Below are 27971 nucleotides of genomic sequence, written 5' to 3'. Positions count from 1 at the left end.
TTCTTTCCATCCTGTTGTACAAAATTACAACACCTCTTTGATTATCTATGATTTTCACCATTTCTCCACAGGATTGTGCATGTAATGTGCACATAGACATGTGTGCATGTAAGCGCATACACCACAGACACAGATTCCCAGGTAATTGTTTCAAAATACGTAAGTCAGAGGTTAAAAATAGAATACAGCAATAACAAACATGAGGGAATGCAGCTTTCTGGCAGCTGTGAAATATAAATCCAGCTCACAATGAAATACAAAATTGCTACATTAAAAAGTAGCTGCAGATTTACTCATTTCCTCATGTTTTTTCTGTGCCTTCTGAAAACATTCCTGTGTGAAAACAGACTCTTCAACAAAAGAAAGGAAAAGCTGAGACAAGCTGGAGTTAGTAGATATCCCTAGTTCCCCCCACAACTCCACATGGATCAGATCTCATCTCACAGCTCACACTCATCTAGAAGATTTTCTACATCTGTCATTGTGTCTGATCATTTGGATGGAAAAAAATTATGGTCCTTTAGAGAACCAGAATGAAAATAGGAATAATGATGAAAAGGAAAAAGAACTGTGCTGTGGTGAGTCATATAGCTGCCGTTCTCCTCCTCTGTTCCTTCAGCATGAATGGACAATTTTCTCCATCAGCTTTAATATATTCTGTTAGTTCCAGTTACTAAATATCTCACATATATTGAAAAATGAAATTAATAATGATCCCTTCCCCAATGGTTCTCTGATTACCTTCCAGTTTATACTATCTGTATGTGTGATGAATGTTTTGAAATATGGCATATGCACTAGCATTTGCAAAGGAAATCAGCAACCAGATCAGGTAGCAGACCTGCCCCTGTGAAAATGTATTGCTGTGAAATTGAGCATGAGTTCACCCTGCTTCTGAGAAGCGCTTCCTAGTCTGCTGTTGCAAAATACTGCTAGGGAAGAGCTGTTAGAGCCTCCAGATCTTTCAAGGCAGAGACTCTAAGTTGTATTCCTTATGATTTGCATGATGGGATGCTGTCTTAAGATTGGCACAGTTCTACTCAGACACCATCCATAATCTCTCCTTTAAACAAACTGTTGACTCCTAGATTGTTTCCAACTCTGCATTTTTTTACACCTCAATTCCCTTGAGGTCAAAGTTTTGAGCTGATGCAATACAAAACAACTTAAACTGGGAGATAAATCAAATAGAAACCATATAATACAGCCTTGCATATGCATTCCTTGGGAACAGGAAGTGCTGTGGATATATCAGATGTCCTTAAATCTGGGCATGAACTCCTCCTCAACTGGAGGTGCTGAAGTAAGTAAGGAAGGTTAAAATAGTTGCATGAAGGACAAAACAGCACTTGCTGATGACAATCCCTCTTATGACATCAGTCCCTCTGACAGTGCCTCTCTCACTCTCAAGAGACTCTTTACAGGGAGTAGGAGCTATCAAGAAATCAGTCATCTAATTTTTAAGCATTTTGCCTACATGACTAATACAAGGCAACCTGAGTTCAGGCTGGAGAGTTTTAGAAAGTACAATCTCTTATTATTAAAGAGAAGCCATTGGATCATTTGAAGTGACAAAGTAGGGTTGTGTACCTTAGGAAACTAGCTAAAAGCACAAATTCAAAAGAGGATATGATTTCTAATGATGGAACCTGTATTTAGGCTTCTTCACTAGACAAAATGATTTGGAGGAGGATTAATCAGACAAAATGTGAACACCTACATTTTACTAGTCAGCCTAAGCTTATTAGACTGTTGGAGAAATAACCACTGGCATGTGAGCCAGAAAAGGAGGGTCAAAGTAAATGCACCCCTCTCTGAACACGACAGGCTAAATGGCAATGGCAGACAATAAGAAGGCCTAGGAACTTGACAGCTCTTTGCCTGTCTTCAGTGGCAGTCTCCCCTTCACACACCTCCAGAGTGGATGAAGCTAAAGACAGAAAGTAGGGAAGAAAAGTCCTTCCCACTGTCAGTGAAGATTAGATTTGAGAGCCCCTGAGGAATGAACATGGAGAGGTCTATGAGACCCAGTAAGATGCGTCCCAGAATCCTGGGGGAACCAGCTGACAGAGTTGCCAAGCTACCTCTCCACACTAACTCAAAAGGCACGGCAGTCAGGTGAAGTCAGGTAACTGGAAAAAGGGAAATACAGCACCTGTTTTTAAAACGGGTAGAAAGGAGGGCTCTGAAAACTACCAACCTGTCAGCTTCTGTGCCTGGGAAGATCATAGAACAGCTCCTCCAGGAAGGGACGAGGAGGACAGGGAGGAGATTCAGGACAGCCAGCACAGCTTCACTGAGGGCAAGTCCTGCCTGACCAGTCCAGAGGCCTTCTGTGATAGAGTGACCACAACAATGGACAAGGGAAGGGCTACAGATGTCATTATTATTCTGTAAAGTCTTTAAAACAGTCTCCCCCAACACTCTTCTCTCTAAATTGGAGGGAGATCAATTAGATGGATGGACAGTTCTGTGGATAAGGAAGTGGTTCAGTGGTTGCATCCAGATGGTATAGGTCAATGTCTCAGTGTCCTGATGGCCACTGGTGATGAGTGGTGTCCCTCAGGGGCCAATACTGGCACCAGTGCTATTTAATGACATAGAGAGTTCCAGTGCTGTCAGCAAATCTGTACATTACACAAGCTAAATGGTGCAGCTGAAGGATGGGAAACCATCCTGAGGGACCTGTACACGCTGGAGAAGTGAGCCCATGGGAATCTCATGAAGTTCAACAAAGCCAAGGGCAAGGGGCTTAACCTGAGTCATGGTAACCCCTGGTGTCAGCCCAGGCTGGGCATGAACAGACCCAGAGCAGCCCTGCCCAGAAGGACTTGGGGGTGCTGCTGGGTGAGGGGCTGGACATGCCCCGGCCATGGCACTCACAGCCCAGAGAGCCAAACGTGTCCTGGGCTGCAGCCAGAGCCCCGTGGGCAGCAGGGGAGGGAGGGGATTCTGCCCCTCTGCCCTCATGAGAGTCCAGCTGAGCAATGTGTCCAGCTCTGGGGTCCCCAGCATAAGACAGACCTATTTCTGTTGAAGCAAGTCCAGAGGAGGGCCACAAAAATGATCAGAAGGCTGGAATGCCCTCCTGATGAAGATAGGCTGAGACAGCTGGGTTGTTTAGCCTGTAGACAAGAAGGCTTTTGGGAGACATTATTGCAGCCTTTTAGTACCTACAGATGTTAAGATAGGAAAAATCTTTTTAGCAGAACCTGCTGTGATATGACCAGGGGTAAAGGTTTTATACTTAAGGAGGGAGATACAGACTAGATATGAAGAAGATTTTTACAGTGAGGGTGATGAGTTACTGACACGTGGTAGATGTCCCATCTTTGGAAACATTCAAGGTCAAGTTGGACAGGTTTCTGAGCAACCTGATCTAGTTGAAGTAGTCCTGGCTCATGGCAGGGCATAGGACTACATGACCTTCACAGGTCCCTTCCAACTCCAACTATTCTATGATTCTAAATGTACATATAATATAACATGTGCCTGAATTTTAAAAAAATTAACTTCTCACAGGACTTCAGACTGAGGAAGAGGTGGGGCTTCATTTGCACACCTCCTTCCATTTCTTGCAAGCCTAAACTGTTATCCCACTATTTGGTACCCAGATGTTACAAAAACAGCTACCCAATGGTCTTTGGACATGAGATGAAGAGGTGCTGTTCTGATTCCACAGTCATATTCTCAAGTGAGAAAGCTGATCCATACTGTTGCAACTTTCTTCCTTTGGGAATATGCTCATGGTTGTATTCAGGCACCTACCTGAACAGTTTATTTCCACTATTTCACACTCACTGGTGCTAGTTAAATAAACTGAAAGTTTGCTCTTCCAAAAAACTCATGTTGCTTATTGTGTAGAAACACAGTAACCAGAAAATTGCATATAAGTGCACTTTTCTTTAAAATGTGAAAACTTTTACCATAAGATCTCAAAGGGACCTTAAATGTAAGATCTTTTAACTTTTGCTTTTAACGAAACATTAGTTTAGTGATTTGGAAGCATAATTTAAAATACTTTAAGAAAACAATGATAGGGTTATAAGTACATCAATAACTGAATTTGAAGTCAGGAAGCAGGCTTATATTAAATTCATGATCCTTCAGGAAAAGAAAGAACCCTATGTAACAATATCAGTAAGGACTTTCCCACTGCTGTGTAATGATCAAAACAACAGATGCTCAGTAGATCCCTGCATCCTAAGACCATGAACAGGAAGTAACTTATTAATTGCATGAGAGTAGTAATGGCTCATTAGGTGAAAATAAATGTGAATTATCTCCAGATTACAATGGCTGCCTTTATTAACAACCCAGGTGACCTAATTAAATACAACAGGGCATGAAAACACAGTTACTCTAATTACATGGAAGCAAAACAATGGAAACACCTCATTAGTACTGTTTGAATACACCACACATAAACCAGTGCATTTACAGCTATAACAGTGGACAAATAAATAATACTTACCAAACAGTACTCATATAGTGCATACAAGTCAAAAAACATACTGGAAGAGACTGAGAAGACTGAGTAAACTACAGAAAACATTAGATAATCCTACCTGTGCCCCAGTTGCAATTTCATCAGCAGCTTCATTCATCACTCCTAATGTTTGGAAAGCAAATACACAGAGTTCTCGTTCACAAACAGTGGGCTACACAAAGAAAGAAAGTTAATTTTATTTTTGTTCTGATTTGAGTTCTTGCTTTTAGTATGTCACCTAGAACAAAACCCAAACATAATTAATGCTGATTCTTCAAATTTTAACTGCAACATTAGTTTTAAATAATTAATACATATCAATTATTGAGGAAGATACATTAGAGAAACATTTTAATAATATGAAGAGCAAGAGTGAAGAACTTTAAAACTCGTAAATACTCAGAGAGGCTAAATTTAAAAGAAATCCCAGCACAGTTACAAAACCAAAATTACAGGCATAGTACTCTGGTCTTAGGACTATCTATTTGAAAACTTCCTACATAATTAAACTTAATGGAGACTAAGTCCTGAAGCTAATGGACACAGGCTTACCCTTCATAGCTTCTTACACTGCTGTTCAGAACACACATAAAAATCTGGAAGACAAATGTCTTGAAGAGGCTATTTTTAATTTTTGACAATTTAACAAATTACTGATAGACTCTAAGCAAATCCATTACATTTTTGCAGCATAAACACTGCATTTTGAAGCTTACTTATTTTAAGAAATAAAGGTACTTCCAGTGTTTTTTTCAAGTATTAAACAAAAAATAAAAATTCGTTGCTGAACCAGCTTTTGCCTATTAAAAAAGAATTCATCATGTCATCACAAATAAAATGTTATCTAAACTGCATATTGAGTGAGAACTGAACATTTGGCCTTCATAAAGTAAAGCAGAAACAAAGAGGAACACAGCTTTAGGTAACGAAAATAGGCATGTCTTCATGTGTTTCCTAACTGTTTACAACCCTTACAGCAACTCCATCTTACTTGCTGAAAGATAATGAGCAGACCAACATTTTAAAGGCTCAAGTAATATCACACAGTGAATTGTTACAAGTATTCACAATCAACAAATAGTTGAAGGAAATATGAATTAAAGCCTTTCTTCAAACTACCCAATAAACACAACCTTTTATAACAATGTTGAAAACAATCAAAAATACTTCCTGGATACTATTTATTTGAATGCATAGTATTAAATCCCAGCTCATTGAAACTTAAATTTATTTTTGTTACTAAGAATATTGAGTGTAGTGATCATAACTCTATTGAGTACAAAAGCATTTGTAGTAGTACGCTTTGAAGTTCAAGCCACTGCCTCTATAAAGCATTTGCAGCAATGAAAAAACTAATTAAATACACAAAGAAAACCTAAAATTTAGCCAAATTCTGTTTCAGGCAACAGCTTTGCCAGTAATAAGCATACTGCTGTACTTGCAGTTACTTGCTTTGAAGCACTTAAAGCATTCATTTGCTGGGTTTCAAAGATTCAAGACCTCAATAAACATCTGAAATCTTATGGACTGATACAGTCTCACTTCATTTGCTTTACAAGAGCTATCATCTTTCAAGTCTGATAGTGTTACCCATTTGATTTAGTTTATCTGTCATGTTACATTGCATTGGGCAGCAGATGAAGCCAAACATGATCAAATCCATTGTGCCATGGCAAGCTGCACAAGAAGTATCTATTATTGTCATTATTCTTGGGTTTTCAACATTTAAAAGATGGTTAAATCATTTGTTTAGTTGGGGTAACTATCATAATCAGCAGTATACACAGACTTCCTTTATTTCAGGGCAAGGAATAACTCTTAAATAGCAGAGCAATCTAAGTTTGACCATGCTTGTCATGAAGAAAACTTGTAAGAAAATACTTTTCTTTCTATATTCTGTTTGCAGTCTCAGCAGAGTAAATTATCCTGAGACTTAATGATGACAAAGGGAACACACAATTTGTCACCATTTCTCCTTTTTCTGCCCCTCTGCTATGATCCCAGAAGTGTCTGAGCACCTGGAGAGGGAAATTAAGAAAACAGTCATTGCACTTATGCCGACTTTTGAAAGTTTGGTGGTGTTTGTTTGTTTGTTTTTTGTGGTGGTTTGTTTGTTTTGTATTGTATTGTATTGTTTTGTTTTGTTTTGTTTTTTCCCCTCAAGCTGGCACTGGAGAACTCTAGATATAAGGATGATCAAGACAGCAGAATTTCAGCCCTGAAGTGGAACAAATACTTCTGTTAGGGTCTATACAGTTCTTCTCATTTTGTGTTTTTGATGATACACATTTGATGATTTCTGTCTACTACACATTTTGTCAATACAGTATGATGGGGAAAATAATCCCAGCTCTGAAGCTAAAGGGACATTTCAACAGTCTGTCTTCATGTATCTAGCCTGGATGCCTTTTAGCCCACTCTACAGTCATCTTAAAAGTACTTTTGAATTCTGTTCCTGGAATTTGTCTCAATTTAACAAAATAAGATGTTTTAAACTTAAATTTCCCACAGGTGTTAACAATGTATCCCAAGAGATGGTATGGTCATTTCATTGTCCTCTACTCCAGTCACTAGTTAACCTCAACCACTTAAATTTTTAAATCCCTACATAACAAAAATATTAGCTTGCAATTAGGAAGCAAATTTGAGGGGCTCTTGTTTGTCACACTCTGTGACTTACGTATTCAGTGTTACATTTCCTTACTCATGTTTTTCCTGCAATTGTGCACGCTAAAACCAATGAAAATGTATGAAAACTAAGTTATTAAATCAATTCTAGAAGGCAGAGTTTAAAGAAAACCACAAGCTTTATGGGGAAACTGGGATTCAAGGCTGCTCCTACTCTGCTGCTAATGTTTTGTATATTGATAGTGTGTTTCCCTTTATGGTGTCCACTCTTCTCTTGTCATAAGATGTGAGCCCTTGGGACAGGAACAGTATTGTTCTGACTTCAGATCATAAATATGAGAAAAGTCCCTAGCCACACTAAACAAACAAGAACACCACTGACACAGTTATAAAAGCTATGTTGTTCCAATGTCATCTTTGGATACTCTTACTTTGGTTCATTTATATGTAATATTCAACAAGCTAAACTTTCTAAGAATTTTTGTTTCTGTACACAAAATATAGACGCATTCTTAACTGATGTGGAACTCACAGCCACAAATGCACAGATTAATCACCTTTTCTTGGATTACTATCTTTCATTGTTTTCAAGGGGAAAACACATGACAAAATGGGAATTCGACCCTTAAACATTTATTTCTCAATATAAATTTCATCCTAGGTGCACACAGTTCCACAGATTACAGCCACCTTGAGGATATGAGCTGTCTGGGTGGGGGACTTTGTTGCTCACTGCCTGAAGAAGGCAACCGTAATTCCTCTCAGCAACAGCAGCTACCAAGGTCTCACATAGACTTCATTTTTTCTCTTGACAATAGAAAATTAACATAAAGCCATCAGTCTTCACAGAACTACTAACTAAGTGAAGATCACCAGTGCTGAAACATTATTAGGAGGATCATTATTCCAGTGTGGACAAAAACAGAAAAAAATAAGACATGGGCAATTAACCTGAGACTGCAATCCTTGGAGGCAGAAGGTAATGACAGAACCTGAGAGCATCTCCTGAATGTTTGAAGTTTTCAGACTTTTCCTTTAGCCACCCCCATTCTTTGCATGATCAGTAGCTCCCACCCAACTGCTGCTGTGGTGAAAAAAGCACAGAGTTCCTGCGTGTTACAATGCAAATGTCATTTCTTTCCGCAGTGACTGAGACTGGCAGACACACAAACCACCTACGCACTATGACATATCCTGGTTCCCGGACTAATACACTACCTAAACTGTTTTCTAGACATTCTTTCAATTTGAAAAAGCTGAAACTTTCATAGTCTATATCGATCTAGCAACTTTCTAATGTGGGCTGCAGCTGTGCTCAGAGCATTGTGTCAGGCTTTCCTGCATTCTGAGGGATATCACAGACACTAGTGAGGCTGTAACGTGACTGGCACACCTAAAAACTATTCATCTAACAGGACCTGCTCAGGGAAGGCTCACTGCCTGACATACAGCAAATGTAACAAATGGTAGGGTGAAACCATTAGTGACCATCACACTATTCTTAATGAAAGCAAAAGACAAGGAGATGAAACGGAACTTCAAATCTCTGTTCTGTTTCCTACTTTCCACCATGCCAGATTTTAGTTTTACTGTAAGGTCAACTTTCTGAATAGTCTCTCAATATTCATGTGTTACATGGAACATGCTGCTCAAAGACATGGGAGATACCACAGTGGTGATCAGATACAACCTAAAGAAAAATAAGAGTAGACTGTGCCTCAGTAAGAAATGTCATTTGTTCCATTTGGCTTCATTTTGCCTGATACAAATTTTATTTTCTGGGTTTTGGGGGATTTTTTTTGTTTTTTTGCATCTTACACACTTCTAAAAACATATTTTTACTTCATAGATACAGAAAAAAATGGTGAGCAAACAAGCTTTATAGAATGCTAGATGGGCATGGTGCACTTGGTAACTTGTTGGCAACAGGAAAAACTACACTGCAGCCATTTTACTCTGTCAGTAAAATATGAATTATTTGAAATCTATTCTTTTAAAATACACGTTGTAGCTGGAAAGGCTTTTTTTCATAAGAAGAGATAAAACCAACCTATATTGTGGCATAAGGATTAGAAAGACCACAGTGTAATTCCACAAAAATCTTGGAATTCCATAAACATCTTGGCGTAACTCCAGTCTGACTAGATGTATTTTTACATCTACACTTTTCTCCACAGTTCAGTAAAGTTCATTCTGTTCAAGAAATTTCCCAGGACTAAGCAGCACACTCAATGCTTCTGTGTGCTTCAGTGGTGTCTAAGACTCTTGTATTCAAAGCACAGAGAAATCCAAAACCTCTTTAAGTCAACAAGAACTGACTGAGGGCAAGATTTCACCCACAGTATATGAAACATAACTGAGAGCACTTTGGGATGAAAAACATTTAAAAAAATGCAAGCTCACTAATGTAAGAAATGTACCAGCATTACCAGACTGTGCTTATTTTTACAGCTAAATAATAAAAACAGGTGTTTCAAATATTACTTTATGGTATTTTACTGTTCACATTTTATGGAAAAATATTAAACAGTGGAAATGTATGTACCAGAGTCCAGATTTCAAAGAAACTAGCCGTAATACTTAATACAGTTGATTTCTTTTACTAATTCGTTCTTTGTTCTAAGGAGGCTTCAGTCTGGGGTTTCAACACAAGATGGCACTCTACAGAGACTTCTTTACTAAAAAAAATACTGATACACAGATGGTCTTTTAATTACCTTATTGAATATATTCTGAGATTATTCTGTCCCATATAATTTTCTCATAGGTCTTTAAAACCCATTCAATTCTGCTGTTCTGTCAATGGCCTTAGTATTTGCAAATGGAGAATTTCGGAAGGCACAGAACAACAAGAAAGGCATCAGCTTTACAAATTACACTGTGTAAAAGCTGAATAAGATCAAAGAATTACAGCAAGACTGAGGGTGGCAGGGATCTCCATAGGTCATCTACTCCAACATCCCTGCTCAACCACGGTCACCTGGAGCCAGCTGCCCTGAACAGACAGCTTTTGGATTTCTCCATGGATGTGAACTCCACAAACTCTCTGGGCAACTTATTCCCATGCTCAGTCACCTTCAGAAAAGGTGAAAAGGTAAAAAGTGTTTCCTGCTGTTTCACTGAAACCTCCTGTGTTTCAGGTTGTATCCTCTGTTTCTTACCACTGAACACCACCATAAAGGACCTGGCCCCATCCTTTTTGCACCCTCCCTCCAAGCCCCCTTAATCATTTTAGTCACTCTTTTCTGGACTTTCTCCAGCTGTGCCATCCCCTCCTGCTGAGGAGCTCAGAACAGGCACAGTGGGGCCTCACCAGGGCTGTGTGAGGGGCAGGATCACCTCTCTCCACACACAGTTCTACTGTTCAGTGTTGCCCAGAATGCAGCAATGCATCTGTATAACCAGGTCATTCTGATGCACCAGCCAAACTGTTTGTGAGTAATCCTATTTAACCACCTGCAGTTTTGTTATTAGAACCCTGAGGAATTCGTCAAGGTTACTGAGAAAAACAGGGCTAAAATAAGAAAAGAAGAGCCTGAGAAACTGACTACCAGGAATGCTAAACGTAGATAAAGGAGGCACAACGTGATGGTAGACCCTGTCCAATTAGATGTCCTGAAGGATGCATGCCTGCCTCATGGACAGGGGAGCCAGCAAATGAGATGATGCGTGAACACGTGGACAGTAGTGCTAGAATCTACAACTGGAGTTTAATGTAGACAATAGATGGGCTTCTGCTCAATCATATTGATTGGTCGTACAGCTGCCCATTTTCCCCTACACCAGAAAACCATTAGCCTTCCATACCACAAGTGCACATTGCATTCTCGTGTCCAAGCTGGAGTCCTTGTCTGCCCAAGCCAAGCTGTTTTCCAGCTGGGTGGCCCCCAGCACACACTGGTGCCTGGGTTTGTTTCTCCCCAGCTGCAGGACTTTTGACTTCTCCTTTCTGGATTGCATGAGGTTCCTGGCAGCCCACTGCTCCAGCCTGTCCAGGTCCCTCTGAAGGGCGCCCATCCCTCCGGAGTACCACACACTTCTCCCATTTTTTCATCATCTGCAAACTCTCTGAGGATACACTCTGCACCATCATCTAGGTGATTAATGCAGGTACGAAACAGGACTGGACCCACTACTGACACCGTGAGCTGCTGGTCTTCAAGCAGATTTACCCAACTGAACGTCACACTCTAGGCCCAGACACCCAGCCAGTTTCACCTCCCCATCTCCTCCATCACCCATGCATCAACAGCTTGTCTAAACGGATCTTAGGGCAGACGCTGTCAAAAACCTTACTCACGTCCAGGCAGACAACATCCACTGCTCTCCCCTCATCTACCAGACCAGTCACTTCCTCAAAGAAGTTTAATCAAGTCAGTCAAATATGAATTTCCACTGCTGAAACCATGCTGACTCTTCACGATGATTTTCTTGTCCTTAATGTGCCTGGAGATAGTTTTGAGGCTTGGCTGCTTCATCACTTTCCTACAGAACAAGGTGAGGGTGACCAGGATGGAGTTCTCTGGATCCTCTCCTTCTTGCCCTTCTTTAAGAGAGGACTGACATTTTCTTTACTCCAGTCTTCATATATAATATCACATTTTTATTACACTTCTTTTATTCAGATCCTTAAATATAATAACCACTTTTGTTAATGACTCGTGATCTCATTACATTAAATGTTTGTAATAAAAGTACATGCTGAATTCCCAAAACAACTTATTTCTCTACTGTTACAGTGGCAAAACTGTTGCATTATTAAAATGCAACTTAGTCCTTCCCTAGAATATTCTAGTAATAATAAAAGGAAGACTTTCAAACAGCATTAAAAAAAGTTACTAGCCTTCTAACATTGAACCAAATACTGCTTTGGTTTCCTTATTATATTCTCAGATATGCTTTGGAAGATAATTTTTTTAGCTAGATGAACCAAAACAGATGGTTGAAAAGGACCTTTAGAGGTCAGTCAGTACTTTTATTCTCTCAACAGTCATAACTTTACCTAAACCTTATGCAAAATTTTAGATAAAGCTAAAATAAGTTTTTCCTAAAGCTTTATCAAGCATTGTAACATGTTGCTCAGAGAGGCTGTGCAGTCGCCATCCTTGGAGATCTCCAAAAGCCAGTGAAAAAGCAGTAGATGAAACAAATTCCAGTTTCAGGAATTTTTCACTAGAGACATTAGAAATGATTGGTCTCTGTTATGTAAGAGCTTAAATAATATTTTTTATTCTTAGGATCCATGTACTCATTGCATTTTTCATCTGCTTTGTAGAACAACTGCAAATCATTCCATGTAATTTTGGTGGTACTCTATATAAGTATGCATATCTCTAAACATCCAATTTGGCTTTTGTAACTTCTGGTGCACTGCAAACAATCCTTAGATCTCACTGTGCTTTTGAAATAAATACAAAAGAAACTTGCTATGATGAGAAATTTCCTTCATCCCCATCTTATCTGGGAAAGCTGTGAATACTTACAGGAAAACACTGCCTACTTTACTACTGTGGGTTTTAAATTGGATGGAATGAAGCAGTTGACCATGGGCCTTTATAAAGAAGAGTGTTACAATGTCGGAGTCCATGTTTTCATGGATCCTCCACAGAGAGTGAAAAGTACAGAGATAGAATTAAAGCCTTTAGAAAAATTAGAATATATAAAAGCTTTAAATGCACAAAGTAGAAATCTAACCCTTAGCTTTAAGCTTTGCATGCCCTAAGTCCTAGTTCAGTGTAGAAGGACACAGCTTCAGGCTTAGTGATAGAGTATAGACATAACAAAAATAGAGTAGGGTACTGTTTATAATTTTTAGTATGAGTTTTATGTACAGCAAGGTAGAACCTTATGCTAGTAAGATAGAGTTTTACGTTAATAGATATGCTATGTGCGTAGGTTTTGACGCTGATTTTCGTAGTTTTACGAACTTTAGAATTGTACCTAGATTGGTTAGTGTGTAGATAAAAAATATGAATATGCATTTTGCAATTTGGGATAAAAAGCCTCAGGGTTAGAGGTGGAGGCATCGATTGATTGATCAATTCGATCCATCGATCCAACCTCCACTCTCTGCAACCTGAGGAACGATCCTTGACAGGGAGCCGAGACGGGATTTTAAGGTATTATACATCGCGGTCCCCGCTCTAAGGGACCTGGGCCCCGGGGTCCCCCCTTTTCCCCTGCAGCACTTGCTACCGGTGCGCTGGTTGGGACAGTCGGGGACTCTGTGTGGGGAGGGATCCCGGGGCCCCCATTGCCCTCGCGATCCCGCGGACGGGAACCCTGCGCGGCTCGGACCCTCCATCTGCCCTCGCGGTCCCCCGGACGGGAACCCTGCGTGGCTCGGGGCCCCCACTGCCCTCGCGATCCCCCGGACGGGAGCTCTGTGCGGTTCGGGATTTCCCGTTGCGTTCGCGTCCCTGTGGCCGAGGGCTCTGTGTGGGTTTGGAATTTCGGGGTCCCTTTTGTTACTACGATCCCTGTGGCTGAGATTCCTGTCTGAAATTTGTGATCGATTCCTCTCTGTTAGTGTGATCCCAGCGATTGAAAATGCAGACAGTAATAAGAGGTTGCTTTACCCTGAGGCTGTGAATTATATGCTCTGTCTATAGTTTTATTAGAGCTTTGTTTGTTAGGAATTCAGTGCTTTATTTGCTGTTTCATTAGAACTCTGTGTGTTAAGATTTCTATGCTTTAGTTATTGTCTTGTTTAGACTTTCTTTGCCTAGGTTTGTAATTGGTTGTAGAATAAGGCCGCTCTTAGAATATGTGCTTTTGTATAAATAAATTACTCTATTTAGAAATCAAGATGTGGTAAGATCTTTAGAGACTTTATACCCGTACCCAGCCTAGGCATTACAACTTCACGATGTGTTACAGTACTTTTCCAAGACTCCTTCCATTCAAGAGAACCTTTGTTCTTCCCCTTCACAGTAATACAGGTGCAGTTCCTTGTGAGGGCATTAGATTTGGCCATGTTCTAAGTCACCCCATCTACCTAATCTGTTTTGTTTTCTACACACACACAAACTTGTGGAGTACAAGAAGAACTGAGTATTTAACTCTGGTCTTCTGTATATCAGGGAATTTTGGAGCTTAAAAGAAAACCAGTTAGTCTCAAAGATATTCACTTTGCTCTGTAAAGAAATTCCTAAGAGAAATATAAGAATTTCTTAGATATTCATCTTCAGTAAGCCAATAAAGCAGTCCCTTTATTTATCCTCAATAAAGGACCAAGAAGGTCTAAAACATCCAAAGATTTCAATGTACAATGGGATCCCTGAACCAGCAGGGAGCATTTGCATGATTAGATAATTATTGAGGGCTCTGGAGCAAGACAGATGTCCACTGTAAAATCATCAAGTCAAAATCAGGCAATCGTGTCATTCAGCTGTTCTGCAACAGAATTTTCCATATAGTCATACGTCTGCCATGTGGATTTAGTGCCCAAATAAAGTAATACAAAATGAGACATCTTGTTGCCATCAAGTGGTTGTTATCTTATGGGAAAAAAGATGACAGAATTTTTTAAAAGTAACTCAAATTGAAATAGATATTAAAGCCAGACTACTCCCCCAGAAAAAATTTATTTAGGAAAATGAAACACAATACTGAGAAGATAGCTTGCTGAGAGAGATTGATTTAAAGATACTTTGTAACTAAGATAAAATGATAGCCTGCAGAAAAAAAAAGCTTTCCTCTCAGTTTTAGATGGTTTCTTCAGCTGTTGTGAGGATAAGACAACTGAATTTTGCAGGTTAGTAATAAGCAGCATGAAAAACTATGTTTTTAGAGTTTTAGCTTTAGAGTTTGTAAGTAGATATAGCACTTTACAGTATTAAAAGACTGTAATTGTTGTGTGATGGCAATTGTTGAATTTTTTAACTGCATTTAAGACAATTAATACACTACACTATAGTTCATGAAAGGTCCCAGACATAAGGGAGGATTAAAGAATCAAATTTTTCTGTGGTTTCCTTATAACTGCATAAAACTCCATAAAAAACCAGAAAATCAAACCTCTGTAGATGTTAAAGGAACTTCTCATACAGTAGCTTTATTATGCTTTCATAAATTTATAGGTCTTCTTTGCCATTGAAAAAAAAGGTCCAAAATGTAAAAGGGAAAATCACCATGAAGAGCACCCACCCCCAGACATGAACCTGTGTGCATCTGTGTGGAGGAACTACCTTTAAAGGGAGAAACTAGTGAATGGCCCAGAGCTGTTTAGTCTGTGGCACCTCTTGTGACACAACCTGCCACAGAAAGAGCCTGTGCATGTCAGGCCTTTGGGATGCAGGCATCCCTAGAAAACGAGATCTGGACACTCCTGCTAAGCTCACCATGGCAAGGCACCCATCGTTACAAAACCTGGTGAGGTCACTGTGGAATTTAAAGAGAGAATTCTTTACAAAGGCCAGGGATCCTCAACAGGGCTACACTGCACACAGCTGTGCCCTAAAATAAAAGCTTGCTGCATTCTTGTAACAAAAGTACTCAGTTTCTGAGATCTACTCCTGCAGCTGTGCTAAGGAGAAAATGCTCTTTCCCTTCACGTACATTATATATATACACACACATGTATGTATGCATGTATGTGTATGTGTGTCTGCAGCTGAAGCATACAAATAAACCCCACAAACTGACTACTTTAGGCTGCCCCTGGCCAGAGTTCTCAGTAGAGTGAAGCATAAATTTCCTTAACACTCTCTAGGGCAAGCTAATGCTCAATTCAAACTGAGATCATTTCTCACCTTCTACAGAACTGCAAAACCATTAATGGCTCTATATTCCTTACTGAGTCATTCAAGCATACACAGAGCATGCTGGATTTCTTCCTGGTATCTAATTCTTCCAGGTTATATAATGACAGTCTTTCATTTTTGCCAAGCTTGCCCACTTATGCTACTTCAAAGGCATTGATGAATATATGTTCAGGGGCAAACATGGTTGCAGCTTCTTATCTTGTGAAATGCTGACAAACTCTTAAAAAGCTAGCTATAAAATGACCCTCCTTTAAATTGAAGATACAAAAGAGTAATTCTGAGAGATTTTAATCTTTATGGTGGGAAAGAAGGAATTAAGATTTTTTTCATTTAGAGCACATAACTTTCCATTCTGTTTTTTTTCTTAATAGAATAAGTTCTACTGTTTGCTTTGACCTATGGATAACAGATAAAATCCAATAACTTAAATAACTATGTTTTTCAAACTTTAATCACTCTTCAAACATTACTGATTTTGTCTTATCTCTTTCTGTCACAGGTAATACACATAGCAGTGTGTTCAAACACAAACAGTAAGGAACTGATGCCTTTTTTACAGGCTTCTAATCATTTCTGGCTACTGATTAATCTGTCAGAAAACATTGCTTTTCAAAGACAGATATGAGCTTGAAGAGGCAAAAATAACAGTGATTGGATATCCAAAGCCACAGGGGTTTAACCATGATGTAAACCAGAGTTAACTGCGTACATATAATGCTTTTTCAAATCCTACCAGCAGCCCACTGGCACGCCCTGCATGCAGCCAGAACGCCTGACCCTGGTGCCAGTCAGTGTCATGGGGAGTGACACTGAGGCAACTGCTGCTACCAGACAGAGCAATAATCCTCCTGAATTTAGTTCCATGGAACTATCATCGACAAGATCTGCTTCAGTTTATGCGTGGTTGCTGGCCACAGCGTGGAAAAATTGCCTGTGTCACACCATTCACTCACTGGAGTTAGTTTTCCATGGCTTTAATCTTTTAAGGTTACTCATGTTTCATTACTGAGTGAAGGGCAGGTGAAACAAGAGGATTCTAAAGACCAGTGCTAAAGCTAAGAATTGTATTCTGTTAATATTTCACAAAGCTGCACTGATCCATCAGCTCCAGGCAGTGCGTCCTTCATGATCAGTCTTGTTCTTTTCCACTGTATGCATTCACCAACAGCATGAGAGAGGCTACAATGATCAGCAGGCAAAATTCTGACCCTGGTCATGCAGGAATGAAAGGGAGAGCTGCCTAACTGGGTGGACTTTGGGAATACTGAGCCACAACAGTGCCCCCAGACTAGGTCACTGCTAGCTTGGGCACTTCACACAGCATCCTCTCCTACTGCCTTTTTTATCACATTTGAGGATGGTTCATTCCAGCAGCCTGTGAGCAAAACAAGGCCAGACTAATTTCACAGAGTGCTGGCACTAACACAGATGTATGCAAGTACCGTGGTCATGGCTTGATAAAAGCTCAGGGATGAAGTGTCCTAAGCTTTCAGAAGACTGGGAAAGCACTCTAATGCACTTCTTTCTCTGTGTTCATCTGTTCATCTGGCTGTGACTACTGCAGCACAATAGTGTTCAGTGAAATACATGCCCCTTTACATTTCTGTGGTAGGATACAAGCCTAATTTCTCTCTCCCTCCCTTCTAAGACTTTTTTTCCCCAAATTTACTGCAAAATCCAGTTAATATGCTTAGTATTTTTGCATCTCAGAAGAGTATTAGGATGAAACCCATCTGAAATAATTCAACAGTTTTCCAATAGGTTTGTATGGTCCACAGCTATTCAAGGCACTATAAAATGCACTGTTTACCAGCACACCACTTACCCTCAGCATAGGGCCATTCTGGAACACATGAGGTTCATCACAAACTACACAGTATTCATTCAATACTGGTATCCGCTGCTCAGCAAATTCAATAGTCTGAGAACAATGAAAATGAGAATAACAACATCTGCTTAACAATAATTAACAGTCAGCTCATGCTCTGCAGTGTTTCATAAATGAATAGGATATGACATCCTACCTGCACAAGAAAGCCACGGTCTCGCACCGGAATGCATTTTGCACCATAATTTTGCTGCAAAGGGAAAAGTTGAGGCAACTTCAGTGTTGGCAGACTGATTATAAGGAAATGGTAAAGCATTTGTAAATTTTTGCATGTAAATATATAAGAAATTTGCATCTAAAGATATCTCTCTTTTGGATGAACCAGCACTACAAATAATCAATCCTTTTACTGAGTATGGAATAGGTTTTTAGTATTTCTTTCTAGTTCTTAAATCTGATGAAGGTTTGTGTCTCACCATCTGAGCAACTTTAATCTCAGAAACACCACTGCTCTCAGTCCATCCTAATAAACTGATTTGGTAATTTCCATTGTTTCCACTGTGTATTGCCTATCCAAATATGAGCTGTATGTTAAGACTTGAAAGACTACTATAACTCTGAGTAAGGCTGACAACCTTTTTATTTTATATGAACTAAGGTCTCACTTCTGCAAACACTGCACTAACAGATATTTATGCTCAGATATTACCCAAATTCTGTTTCTTTCAGCACACAACAACACAAATTAGAAGTAATTTCTGTTACAAAAGTCAGTAAGGTTCAGACTTCCTACCAGATTGACACCTATTTCAATCAAACCTTGTTTTGAATGGAGTTAGATCAGGCTCCACTTAGGGTGTTTTGGCAGGTATTTTTTTTCTTTTTTTTTTTTTTTTAGTAGGGTTATTTCCTTTCATTTCTCTGCTGTTTAATGACGTAATTGCTTTTCCATTTTTCTTCTGAGCAACAATCCTACTTGTATTCATATATGACACACTAATATTTTAGCTGAGAATCTAAAATACTCAAGATACTCAGTATCTTGATTCTCCACTTCTACATTCCACTGACTTCAAATTGCATTTAGGCACCCAGGCTACCCATATATCTGGTGGCTGCATCTAAAATGTGAAACAGACTCTTGATGCCCTTCCACTAACATCAGTCAAACTACATCTGACCATGTATGTGATGATCTTCCCTCAAAGTAAGTGCACTGGAGGAATACATTATGGGTAGTTTTTATAGGCTGCCAAACAGGGCTTGCTTTTCTTCCCTATCAGCTGATAACATCAGTAATGAAACCTAGTCAGCTCTTCATTATCTTATAACAACCAGAGGGACTTTTCCTATTAATGTCAGGGTAGGAAAGTCTTGCTTTGTTAATACATCCTCTCCTGAATCAGAAAAAAGTGCATCTCTAAACTGCAACAAGTAGAAAGTCTGATGGCTCATCTTAAATTAGTTTTGCTGTGCACATCACATAAATCAACCACACAGCATACATATAAATGATCTTATGATAGTGTATCCCTGCCTTTAGATCTGAAGAGTATAGCTTAAAGGTTATTAAACTAAATTACCATGAAACATAGAGCACTCAATGTAATTTCATTATTTAGAATGCACTATTTTAAACATATGTATGGTATCTGAAGGAAGAATCAGCTTCCAAGGTATCACCAGGGAGTGGAGAGAACAATTTTCTAAGGATTTCTCCCCAGATCAAACACTAAAAAACCAGGCTTTTGCCTTGAAAGACTGCAAACAAACCCACTCTTCCTTCTAAAGTAAAAAAAAAAGTCATCTTTTAAGAGGTATAGGCAGAAGAACTGATTTTGAGAGCTTTTTCAAATGCAAGAGTATATGCTACCCTTTGTTTTCCTAATTGATCATGTCTCTGAGGAAAGCAAGAGTGCCAGTGTGGACCCAGTCCCTTGTGTGGATGTCCCCCAGCACATTTGAAGGTTTAACCCTTCACAAATCACAAATGTGCAAGAGGTGAGTGGAACCGTTGGCTGAGTTCATTCCAGGATGATGATGATGATGGTGGATGCAGAGACCAGAGGGAGGGGTGACGTGGTACTCAAACCCTCTAATGGACAGTTGCTTCCTCCATGAAGCAAGCAGGAAAATGAGAAAAGTCCTTGGAAACCAACTTAATTTGCAGCACAGAAGTGCACCCTCTCTTTTTTCTGTAGGAAGTATGCAGGGAAGAAGTGGGTGACTGCATTTTTCCATGGCTAGCAGCTGTCCATGTAGCTGCATTTCAACATGACACATAAAATCTCTGTCCTGACCCCAGAAAATTCTGATTTTATAGCTTAAGTATATGTGTACACAGCTGTTTGAATCCTCCTTAAAAAGCTGACTTCATTGCTCTTGTCTCCCAGTATATCCAATATAGTCACTAATATCTTAAGTATTAATGCCTTCAAGCAAAAAGCATAATAGCACATTTGGAAAATAATAGGAGGAAAATGAGCAGAACATAAAAAGTACTACGCACAGCAGCTTGTGAAGGTGATGATGAGGATGGTGTTAAGATACCAATAAGCCCTGAGGTAAGAGAGAGCCTCCTGCTCTCTGCCATGGTGGACTCCTTGAAAGGCTCCATTTTGGATGATTTAGGGGCATTGGAGTAAGTCTTGCTGACCAACTTGTGATTCTTCAACCCATCCAATTCTTCCATTCTAAGGTTACTGGAGTAGGATCTGCTTAAAAGTTTGTGGGGCTTCAAGGTGCTGTTGTGCTCACATCGAGGATCCCCAGAGCACGACCTATTTAACACCTTATGGGGCTTTAAAGTGATGCACTCCTCCTGCTTGACAGCTGCGGAGCACGCACGGCTCAGCAGTTTGTGCGATCTCAGAGCCAGTGTCTGTTCAGCCCGCGGGTCACTCGACAGCGAGCGGCCAAAGGTTCTGTGAGATTTTGTGGCACACACATCCTCTGCCTTCACTGTGCTAGAGCAAGTCCTTCTCAGTAGTTTGTGAGTCTTGGAGATGCCATCCTGTTCTGACTTCAGTTTCGATTTATTTTTACCACAGCCGGGTGGAGGGTAACTTGGCGACCTTAGAACAAAGAAAAGTTGTAGAATAATCAAACTCCTGGCCAAATCAAGCAAGATCACACAAATGTAAACACTTTTAAGTGTCACCTGTCTTTGTGTGTTTCACTAGTGATAAATGTAATCCAAACTTTTAGAACATGAACAATTGTATATAAAACATCTTCTAATACCAAAACAAACAACTTACTCCTATTTACACACAATCTTATCAAATCAAAAAGACAATTAACTAGAAGTTAGAGCTGTGGTCTTTAAAACTTTTTGTAAGGGTCTCTGTGTCTCAAAACAAACCAATTATTCAGGAAATCATCATTGAAATGAAATCCACCACTTATAAGACATTTTCCTTATCAAAATCTGTCTTCTATGTAATGATCACAGCATGATCCCATGAAAGTTATTATATTCTGGACACAGCATAACAAATTCTGTGTTCAGATCCAATGGAAGATCCAATGAGCAGTGAAACTTGGAGACACTAAATCAAATTTAATTCAGATGAAAAAGATATTATTTTAAAAACATCATAGTAACTTGGGCATCTTGTGAAAGACAAATGTATACCTTTTTTTCTGGTTATAGACAAATTCTAACTCTGTAACATCAGAAATGAGAACGTGAGAGATCTAAATTACGAATGCAGAAAGCAAAGAACAAAATGTTTTTATGAACAACATTCACACAAACTGTCACATTTCTGTCACATTCACCTGTCCATGCAAAGAACACGTAACAGGTCAGCTGAATGCTGACTTTTCTATCTCTTATAAGCAACACCAGTCTTTGGAGTTGGTGATGGTGGGTTTTTTTTGGTTTTGTTTGTTTGTTTGGGTTTTTTGTGTTGGTTTTTTTTCCCCATCAAATAGAAAAGTAAAAACCCAAGTGGGCAGCTGACAGGTTTCCCCACCCTGTGAGCAGGTGTTGACAGTGGAGGATGCACGTGGAGGCTGCTGATTCTCTGTAAGCAGCTGGCTCACTATCACCCCCCTGCAGATGGGAGGTAGGAATGGTGCCCTGGGGACAGAGAGGGTCCCTGCATTTAGGCCAAGCCATCTCTGGACTTTGGCTCCCAAACCAAGAGGAAAAAGAATGGGCTGGTTTTGTAAGTCCTTTCTGAATAAAAACAAACCCCAAGCTACAGCCTGTGCTTGGCAGGGCCGTGTTCCGTGGTAGGGAATGGATAAGACTTCTGCTTAAAACACCATCTTTCCTCCTCTACCTTTGAATAGACAATCTTTTGTCATCTTTGACATTCCCTCCTTTTTCAATCTGAGTGATTTCTGTATTCTATCTCTTTTTCATACCCTGAATGTCGAATGGCAAAATTCGTCAAAAAGAAGGAATACTCAAAGAAGCATTCAATTCAAATTCAGTAACTGAATTGAAGGGGTGATCTGTGAACTCTCAATAATCAGGAAAATACACTATAGTAAATAGTTACATTCCTGAAAGAGGTAAAATCAGAGCCTGGTTCTACATATACTTACGAGTATGAGCAACTGGCAGAAATCGTATTAAATTCAAATTCATTCAAACTATTCATAAACTGTTTCTTACGCTTTCTAATGCCTTTTCTCTTTGAAATTCTGTGCCTGCATTTCAGAAGTGGAAAACATTAATGTAGTCAAATACTGGAGAGGGGAGGGTGCTCAGCATCTTCAAAAATCAGTCTTTCATTAATGACCATTCCAGTTTTAGAAAACGATATATACAAACTGCTGTACAAAGAAGAGCTGGACAAACAGAGTTTTTTAAATAGACATAACATATGCTATACATATGTATTACTTGTATTTTTATTCTTGCTATTCAAGTAAAGATAAAATAAAAATACAAACACAAGTTAAAATAAAATTAATTATTTCCTGTTCTAGATGGAAGGTGGCTGTTTCAGACAGTTGGGCACTGAAATGCTCTGGCTTCTAATAATCTTAGAAGCTGCAGCAATACTGTTCACTCCTGATGTCATGCAATGCAAGGACTGAAAGCCCATGAGGTAAGATATAAATAGAGAACCTCTCTGTGGAGAAAAGTCCAGATTTCACCTTGTGAAGTCTGCTGTGGATTTTGAACAGTTTATGGTTGATAACAGCTCATTTTCCTTGCTATTACCTGCGCAATGTAGAAAAGATGTGCAGAGGGGATTTCACCTTTTTGTCAGACACCTTTTTATTGTGCGTACAGTTAGATTTTTCTTTACTGTTCTTCCACTGTTGTGTAACAAATGTCTGCATGATTCTGCAAATTAAGATAAAAAAGAAAGGTTTTCTTATTCCATTCAGGACATATTCATTTTAATACTATGGTCTCAGTGGTCACCATGCAGGTGACAATGCAATGTTCTCACTCTACAGCTGGTTTTCTGTCACATATGCAGATTAATGATTGGGTGCTCCAGGTTCTCAAAACCTCTTTTTTTTCCACATAGAACTACTTCAACATGGGACTCCTAATAAGAATACAGTCTGTGCAAAGAACCACTGCAACTGCAAAACTTATGCAGACTATACCTCTCATGGAGATCTAGAGACAAATTGAGTCCAGGCCATCAAATCCAGCTACAGGGGTCTGCCTCTCACACGACCACAGGCTACTGCCTCTGCATGGCTAAGCAGAACCTTGTTCTCTGACTCTAATCTGGCAGTGGGGGGTCTCAACAGCGATGGAAGTCAAAGCTGAATTTGGTGTGAAGAAGAAATATCCCATTGCCACAGCCATGAGGGACCACTGGGCTCCACAGGTATTTTTACTCCTGCTCAGTTGTGAACTGTGCAGCTATGTTCTTGAAAATGTCATATGGGAACCTTTAGTAAGTACCTGGTGCAAAAATCACAGACAGGGTAAATAGCAAAACATTTTAAGAGACTATTCATTTTGGTGGGGCATTTTTTTTTCTTCAAGGTCATGAACCATAGAGATTTTAATAGCTTGCTTCAGTTGCAAGATTACGAAAATGCTGCAGTGAATGTCTTAAAACACTAAACAAGATGGGTTTTTTTTCCTCAGGGGTTTCTTAATGTTGTAATGGTGAGATACTAAAGCCTATATACTTAAAAATTTATTACCTATACAAAACCACATGCAAAGAGATGATTCAGCAAAATTGTATTTAAATGAGTTGTACTATGACCACATGAAACTGCCAATTTTTTGACTATTCTTCCATGTGTCTTCAGAACATGGATGGCCTAATTACTGCAGTATATCCTAGAGGCAACCATGAAAGCATAGCCCCCTCAGGGTATGCATGAAGCTCAAAGTGACTCTCATTCTAGAGGCTTCACCACCTAAGCAGAAACATGAAATTGAACATTCCTAGATATGGTCCTTAACACCTTTACAGCTTACCTCCTAAAAGGCACCAAAGTGACAGAAAACACTGGCAATTAACACAAATCAAGTTCTCATCAATAGCTGTCAACCCCAAACTTAAAATGGCAAATATTGACTTTTATTTAAAGAAAAACAACTTCAAGGTACTTTGAACAACAAACAACCAACCTGACAACATGGATTTTATTCTATCTGACATGGTCTGGAAACTAAAGAGTGTACTATTTGCCTAAAAACAGGGGTTTGTACTTTCCTATACTTACTTTTTCAGCTGATGTCCCAGCCCAAATCTTTCCTTAGTTGAGATCTGAAATACATCCACAGTTGGCACTATGGAAAAAGGATATTTTGTTGATACATGAAATTACAGCAGTAATGACAAGCTTGTGTCCACGTAAGTCTTATCGAAGGACCCTCTTCTATGTGGAGCTTGACTACAGACAATTAAATTGAAGCAATGGCAAGAGTGGACATGTCATCTAAGCATATTAAGAAAGGAATGGTCTTTTTTGGAATATCAGCCAATATAACTTGTAATTTTACAAATGGAGTTCTCCCAAATGTATTTCTTACCTCCCATTTTATATACAAAAATGTATCTTTTTTTACATATACACTATGTAAGTAACAAGCAGCATCAGATTAAATGTATCCTGACTGGCAGTTCATCTCACATAACATTTTAAACCTTTTTCCCAAGTAAATAAAGAGTTCCCGTGGCTACAAAGAAAGCCCAGACTGAAACTGAATTAATTAGTATCTGAATTTTGTTTCTGAGGGTGTTTTAATACAAGATCCAAAACCAACATCGAGGTGCCTGATATGTGAATTACAGCAGCCAAGGCTTATCCTGAAATTTCCTCAAGGCCTGTCCTAACACTGGTATCCATATTCATGTCAGAAATTGCAAATGAACAGGGTAAAGGATGGAAATTAGCTAGTGGCATTACTGAAATCCCTCAATAACATTTGCTAGATAGAAGTGGCAGATGGAACCCAGAACTTGTTGAGAGAGCCGCAGGTCCTCAAGGACAGCAGCCAAAGCATCTTACAAGCACGACCAGACCGCATACTTTGTATTGCACACAGTGATAATGACTAAAGTAAAATCAAAGCAAAAAGCGTGGGATTTGTTCAAATTTTATTAGAAACAGTGAATCAGTATTTTGATGTTATTCTGACCACTTAGAAAGCCAGATTTTATTCAGAATATCAAAGTTCATACTTTAATTTTGCTTTAATAGATTAAATTTGATAATAAAATAAAATATATGTAACTTGGCCATGCAATTTAACTTAGTTCAAAGGTCAGTAGTTACCTCTTCTCTGATGTTATTATCCAAATAACATCAAACATAAACTCATCTTTTAAATACAAACTAATGATTTTTTTCAAAAGGGATGAATGATTTCATTAAGTACAACAGTATCTTTGGATTGTCAAATTTCAGACACACTGTAGGGGGCTGGTGGGATGGGGAATACTTTAAGTATCATACCTACAACCAGCAATCTTAAAACCTGATATCTAGACCAAAATTTTTTTCTAGACCCTACATTCAGAGGAGACATGCCAATACCTCCACTGGCTGATTCATCCTCTCTAAGACAGATTTCTAAGGCACGAGGGACAGACTGCCCACACAGACACTACTGAGACAAGCTATTAACTAGAAGAACTATCTCAAATCAGTATTTTACACAGCTACAGAGTGGTACTCATATCCCCCACTGTGCTTTGGAATGTACCGTGCTCCTGTTTCTCAATCAATAGAATGTAGCATAGGAGAAAAAGATACAGCACAAAATTCTGGCCAAGTATTCTCAAGAAAACAGAGGAGGAATTCACAGAATTAACACAAAAGATGGTGGATCTCACTGTGCTTTGCTAGTGAGTAAAGAGACATGGCTGCAATGGCAGCTGAGCTCATAAAACCAGCGTCAGCAAAGCTCCTGCCTGTGGCCCTGCTCCTGCCTCTCTCAGAACTCGGGCACTCCCACAAACAATCAGCTGCAGCACTGGGAACTGTGTTTCCCACCTTAACCTTGTCAGCCATGCAGAGTGTATATTCCTGCTACTTCTCATTTCTCACTGCATGCTGCTCTACACACTTCACCTTCTCTTATGTGCTGCACTCCTTTATTTTTTAAATTGCATTTTGATAGAAATGTTCTGAATACTAATGCTGCTTCCTGCTATTGCAAATGCGTATTTTAAGATTTGTATATTAACAAAAATGATTGAGGTAATAAAACACTGACAAAAAGACCAAAGTCAAGGGGGAAAAATAGACTGGTATAATGAAATGCTTATTTGAATGAACAGAATATAGCTTATAGTTAGAATTGTCAGACAACATAGCCTATAGAAATAGCTCATTGGATCAGATTTTGCTAAACAGGACTGGAAATATCTATTCATTTTCCAGAGGCAGAATTCTCCCACAGATAAAAGTCTGAAATGACAGCCTGTACTGCAAGTCTCCAAGGCTGGGCAAGTTATTATCTAAACTGAGTCTGACTTGCATTGTAAAACATATCTGAAGCTGACTCCCATACATGAACGCTTCCAGATCTTCAAAATCAGTTGATTCTTCATGAGCTTGACCATTTTTCTCTCATGAGGAAACTTTACTCACTTAAAAATTCTTTCAAATCTAAAGATTTCCAGAATTCACATACTCATATAGAAACCAGAGCTGAAAGGGCAATTATCATGGCCTGACTCTTTAAAGCTAAATGAAGAAGGGCATGTTAATGTGCTGCACCAGGCCTGTGTATGTCTTCCTTATCGGTCATATCTCATCTGTGCACATGATGTTTGATTTCAAGAATGAGGAAATCACATATCAGAAACTCCCAATCTTTACTCCTTAACCCTGGTATCCTGTCTCAAAGGATATCAGGAAAACAAGTTCCCAAAATCAACCTATGAAAGTTTAAACTAGATGCCTGTGTCACTAGGAAGGGCCTGGCCATGCAAATACATGTAAGCCTAATTTCAAATCAATAGGACTGCTCTCAGCAGTAGAACTGAGCACATGCAGGGTCACAGATTTGGTAGTGAGTAAGTGTCTACCCCGTGGCTCAGACTGGACACCACACAAGGCACAAGAAGAACACACAATTGACCAACCTGGACCATTCAGGTACTGTGTAAGTGAGCAGTGCAGTCGCACTATTATAGGCTCTGTGCGAATTACATCCCAAGCCACAGCAATCTCCTCCTAGTTTAAGACAAAAAGAAAACAACAGACATCATTAGCCATTGCGAGGAACTACTGCTTTTTGTCACTCTACCTTAGGGTTGCTAAAAACACCATCCATCCATTTACCCAGCTGTTTAGTATTTATGCCAACACTTCACTTCAGACTTAGGAGAAATTATGGCACATCAACATCCCCTGAAGAGCAGTGTCAGGCTGCCTCCAGTTCTTGAGTGAGATAATTTAAAACAAGCAGAGGTTTATACACAACACTGCAGGCACAGTACAGGCAGACACATTCCCATCTACTGCTTCAAAGCTGAGAAGCAAAGGAGCAAAAAAGAATAGAAATTAGCCCCATAACTAAGGGCTAAGGAACCTTTTGCTCCTTAAAACCAGTCTAAGTAATTCAAGCTATGATCAGATTTTCTTAAAATTTTAGTAAGGACCAATGACTGTCTTATATGCTGTGTGGACCTGAAAATACAACATATATGTGCAGAAGCTAATCATGCCTTTAAAAGTTCTCATTTTTGTTCTTTATATAGAGGCCAGGAAGCTGCTGCACCGATGAGGTTAGGAAGTGTGAAGCTGAATGACAGCACAACAGCTGGAGAAGCCATGCTGCCACTCAACAAACAGCACCACT

General features: G+C 39.4%; 1 protein-coding gene across 1 annotated transcript in view; it reads right to left on the bottom strand.

Annotated features, from left to right (window-relative positions):
* The window catches only part of PARP8 (poly(ADP-ribose) polymerase family member 8), a 125130-nt gene that overhangs the window by 22969 nt on the left and 74190 nt on the right, over positions 1-27971 (bottom strand). Inside the window, exons 9-15 of the mRNA XM_063423388.1 lie at positions 27253-27343; positions 24380-24446; positions 22896-23021; positions 20220-20784; positions 17907-17960; positions 17708-17803; positions 4569-4661 (exon numbers count right to left, since the gene is read on the bottom strand). Of these exons, the coding sequence (XP_063279458.1) occupies positions 4569-4661; positions 17708-17803; positions 17907-17960; positions 20220-20784; positions 22896-23021; positions 24380-24446; positions 27253-27343 (1092 nt within the window). The remainder of the gene's footprint in view (positions 1-4568; positions 4662-17707; positions 17804-17906; positions 17961-20219; positions 20785-22895; positions 23022-24379; positions 24447-27252; positions 27344-27971) is intronic.

The sequence above is a fragment of the Prinia subflava genome, chromosome Z, assembly GCF_021018805.1.
Source record: "Prinia subflava isolate CZ2003 ecotype Zambia chromosome Z, Cam_Psub_1.2, whole genome shotgun sequence".
In the NCBI taxonomy this organism is placed as follows: Eukaryota; Metazoa; Chordata; class Aves; order Passeriformes; family Cisticolidae; genus Prinia; species Prinia subflava.
Note: the sequence above shows the minus strand (reverse complement) of the source record. Positions and strands in the feature narration are given on the sequence as shown.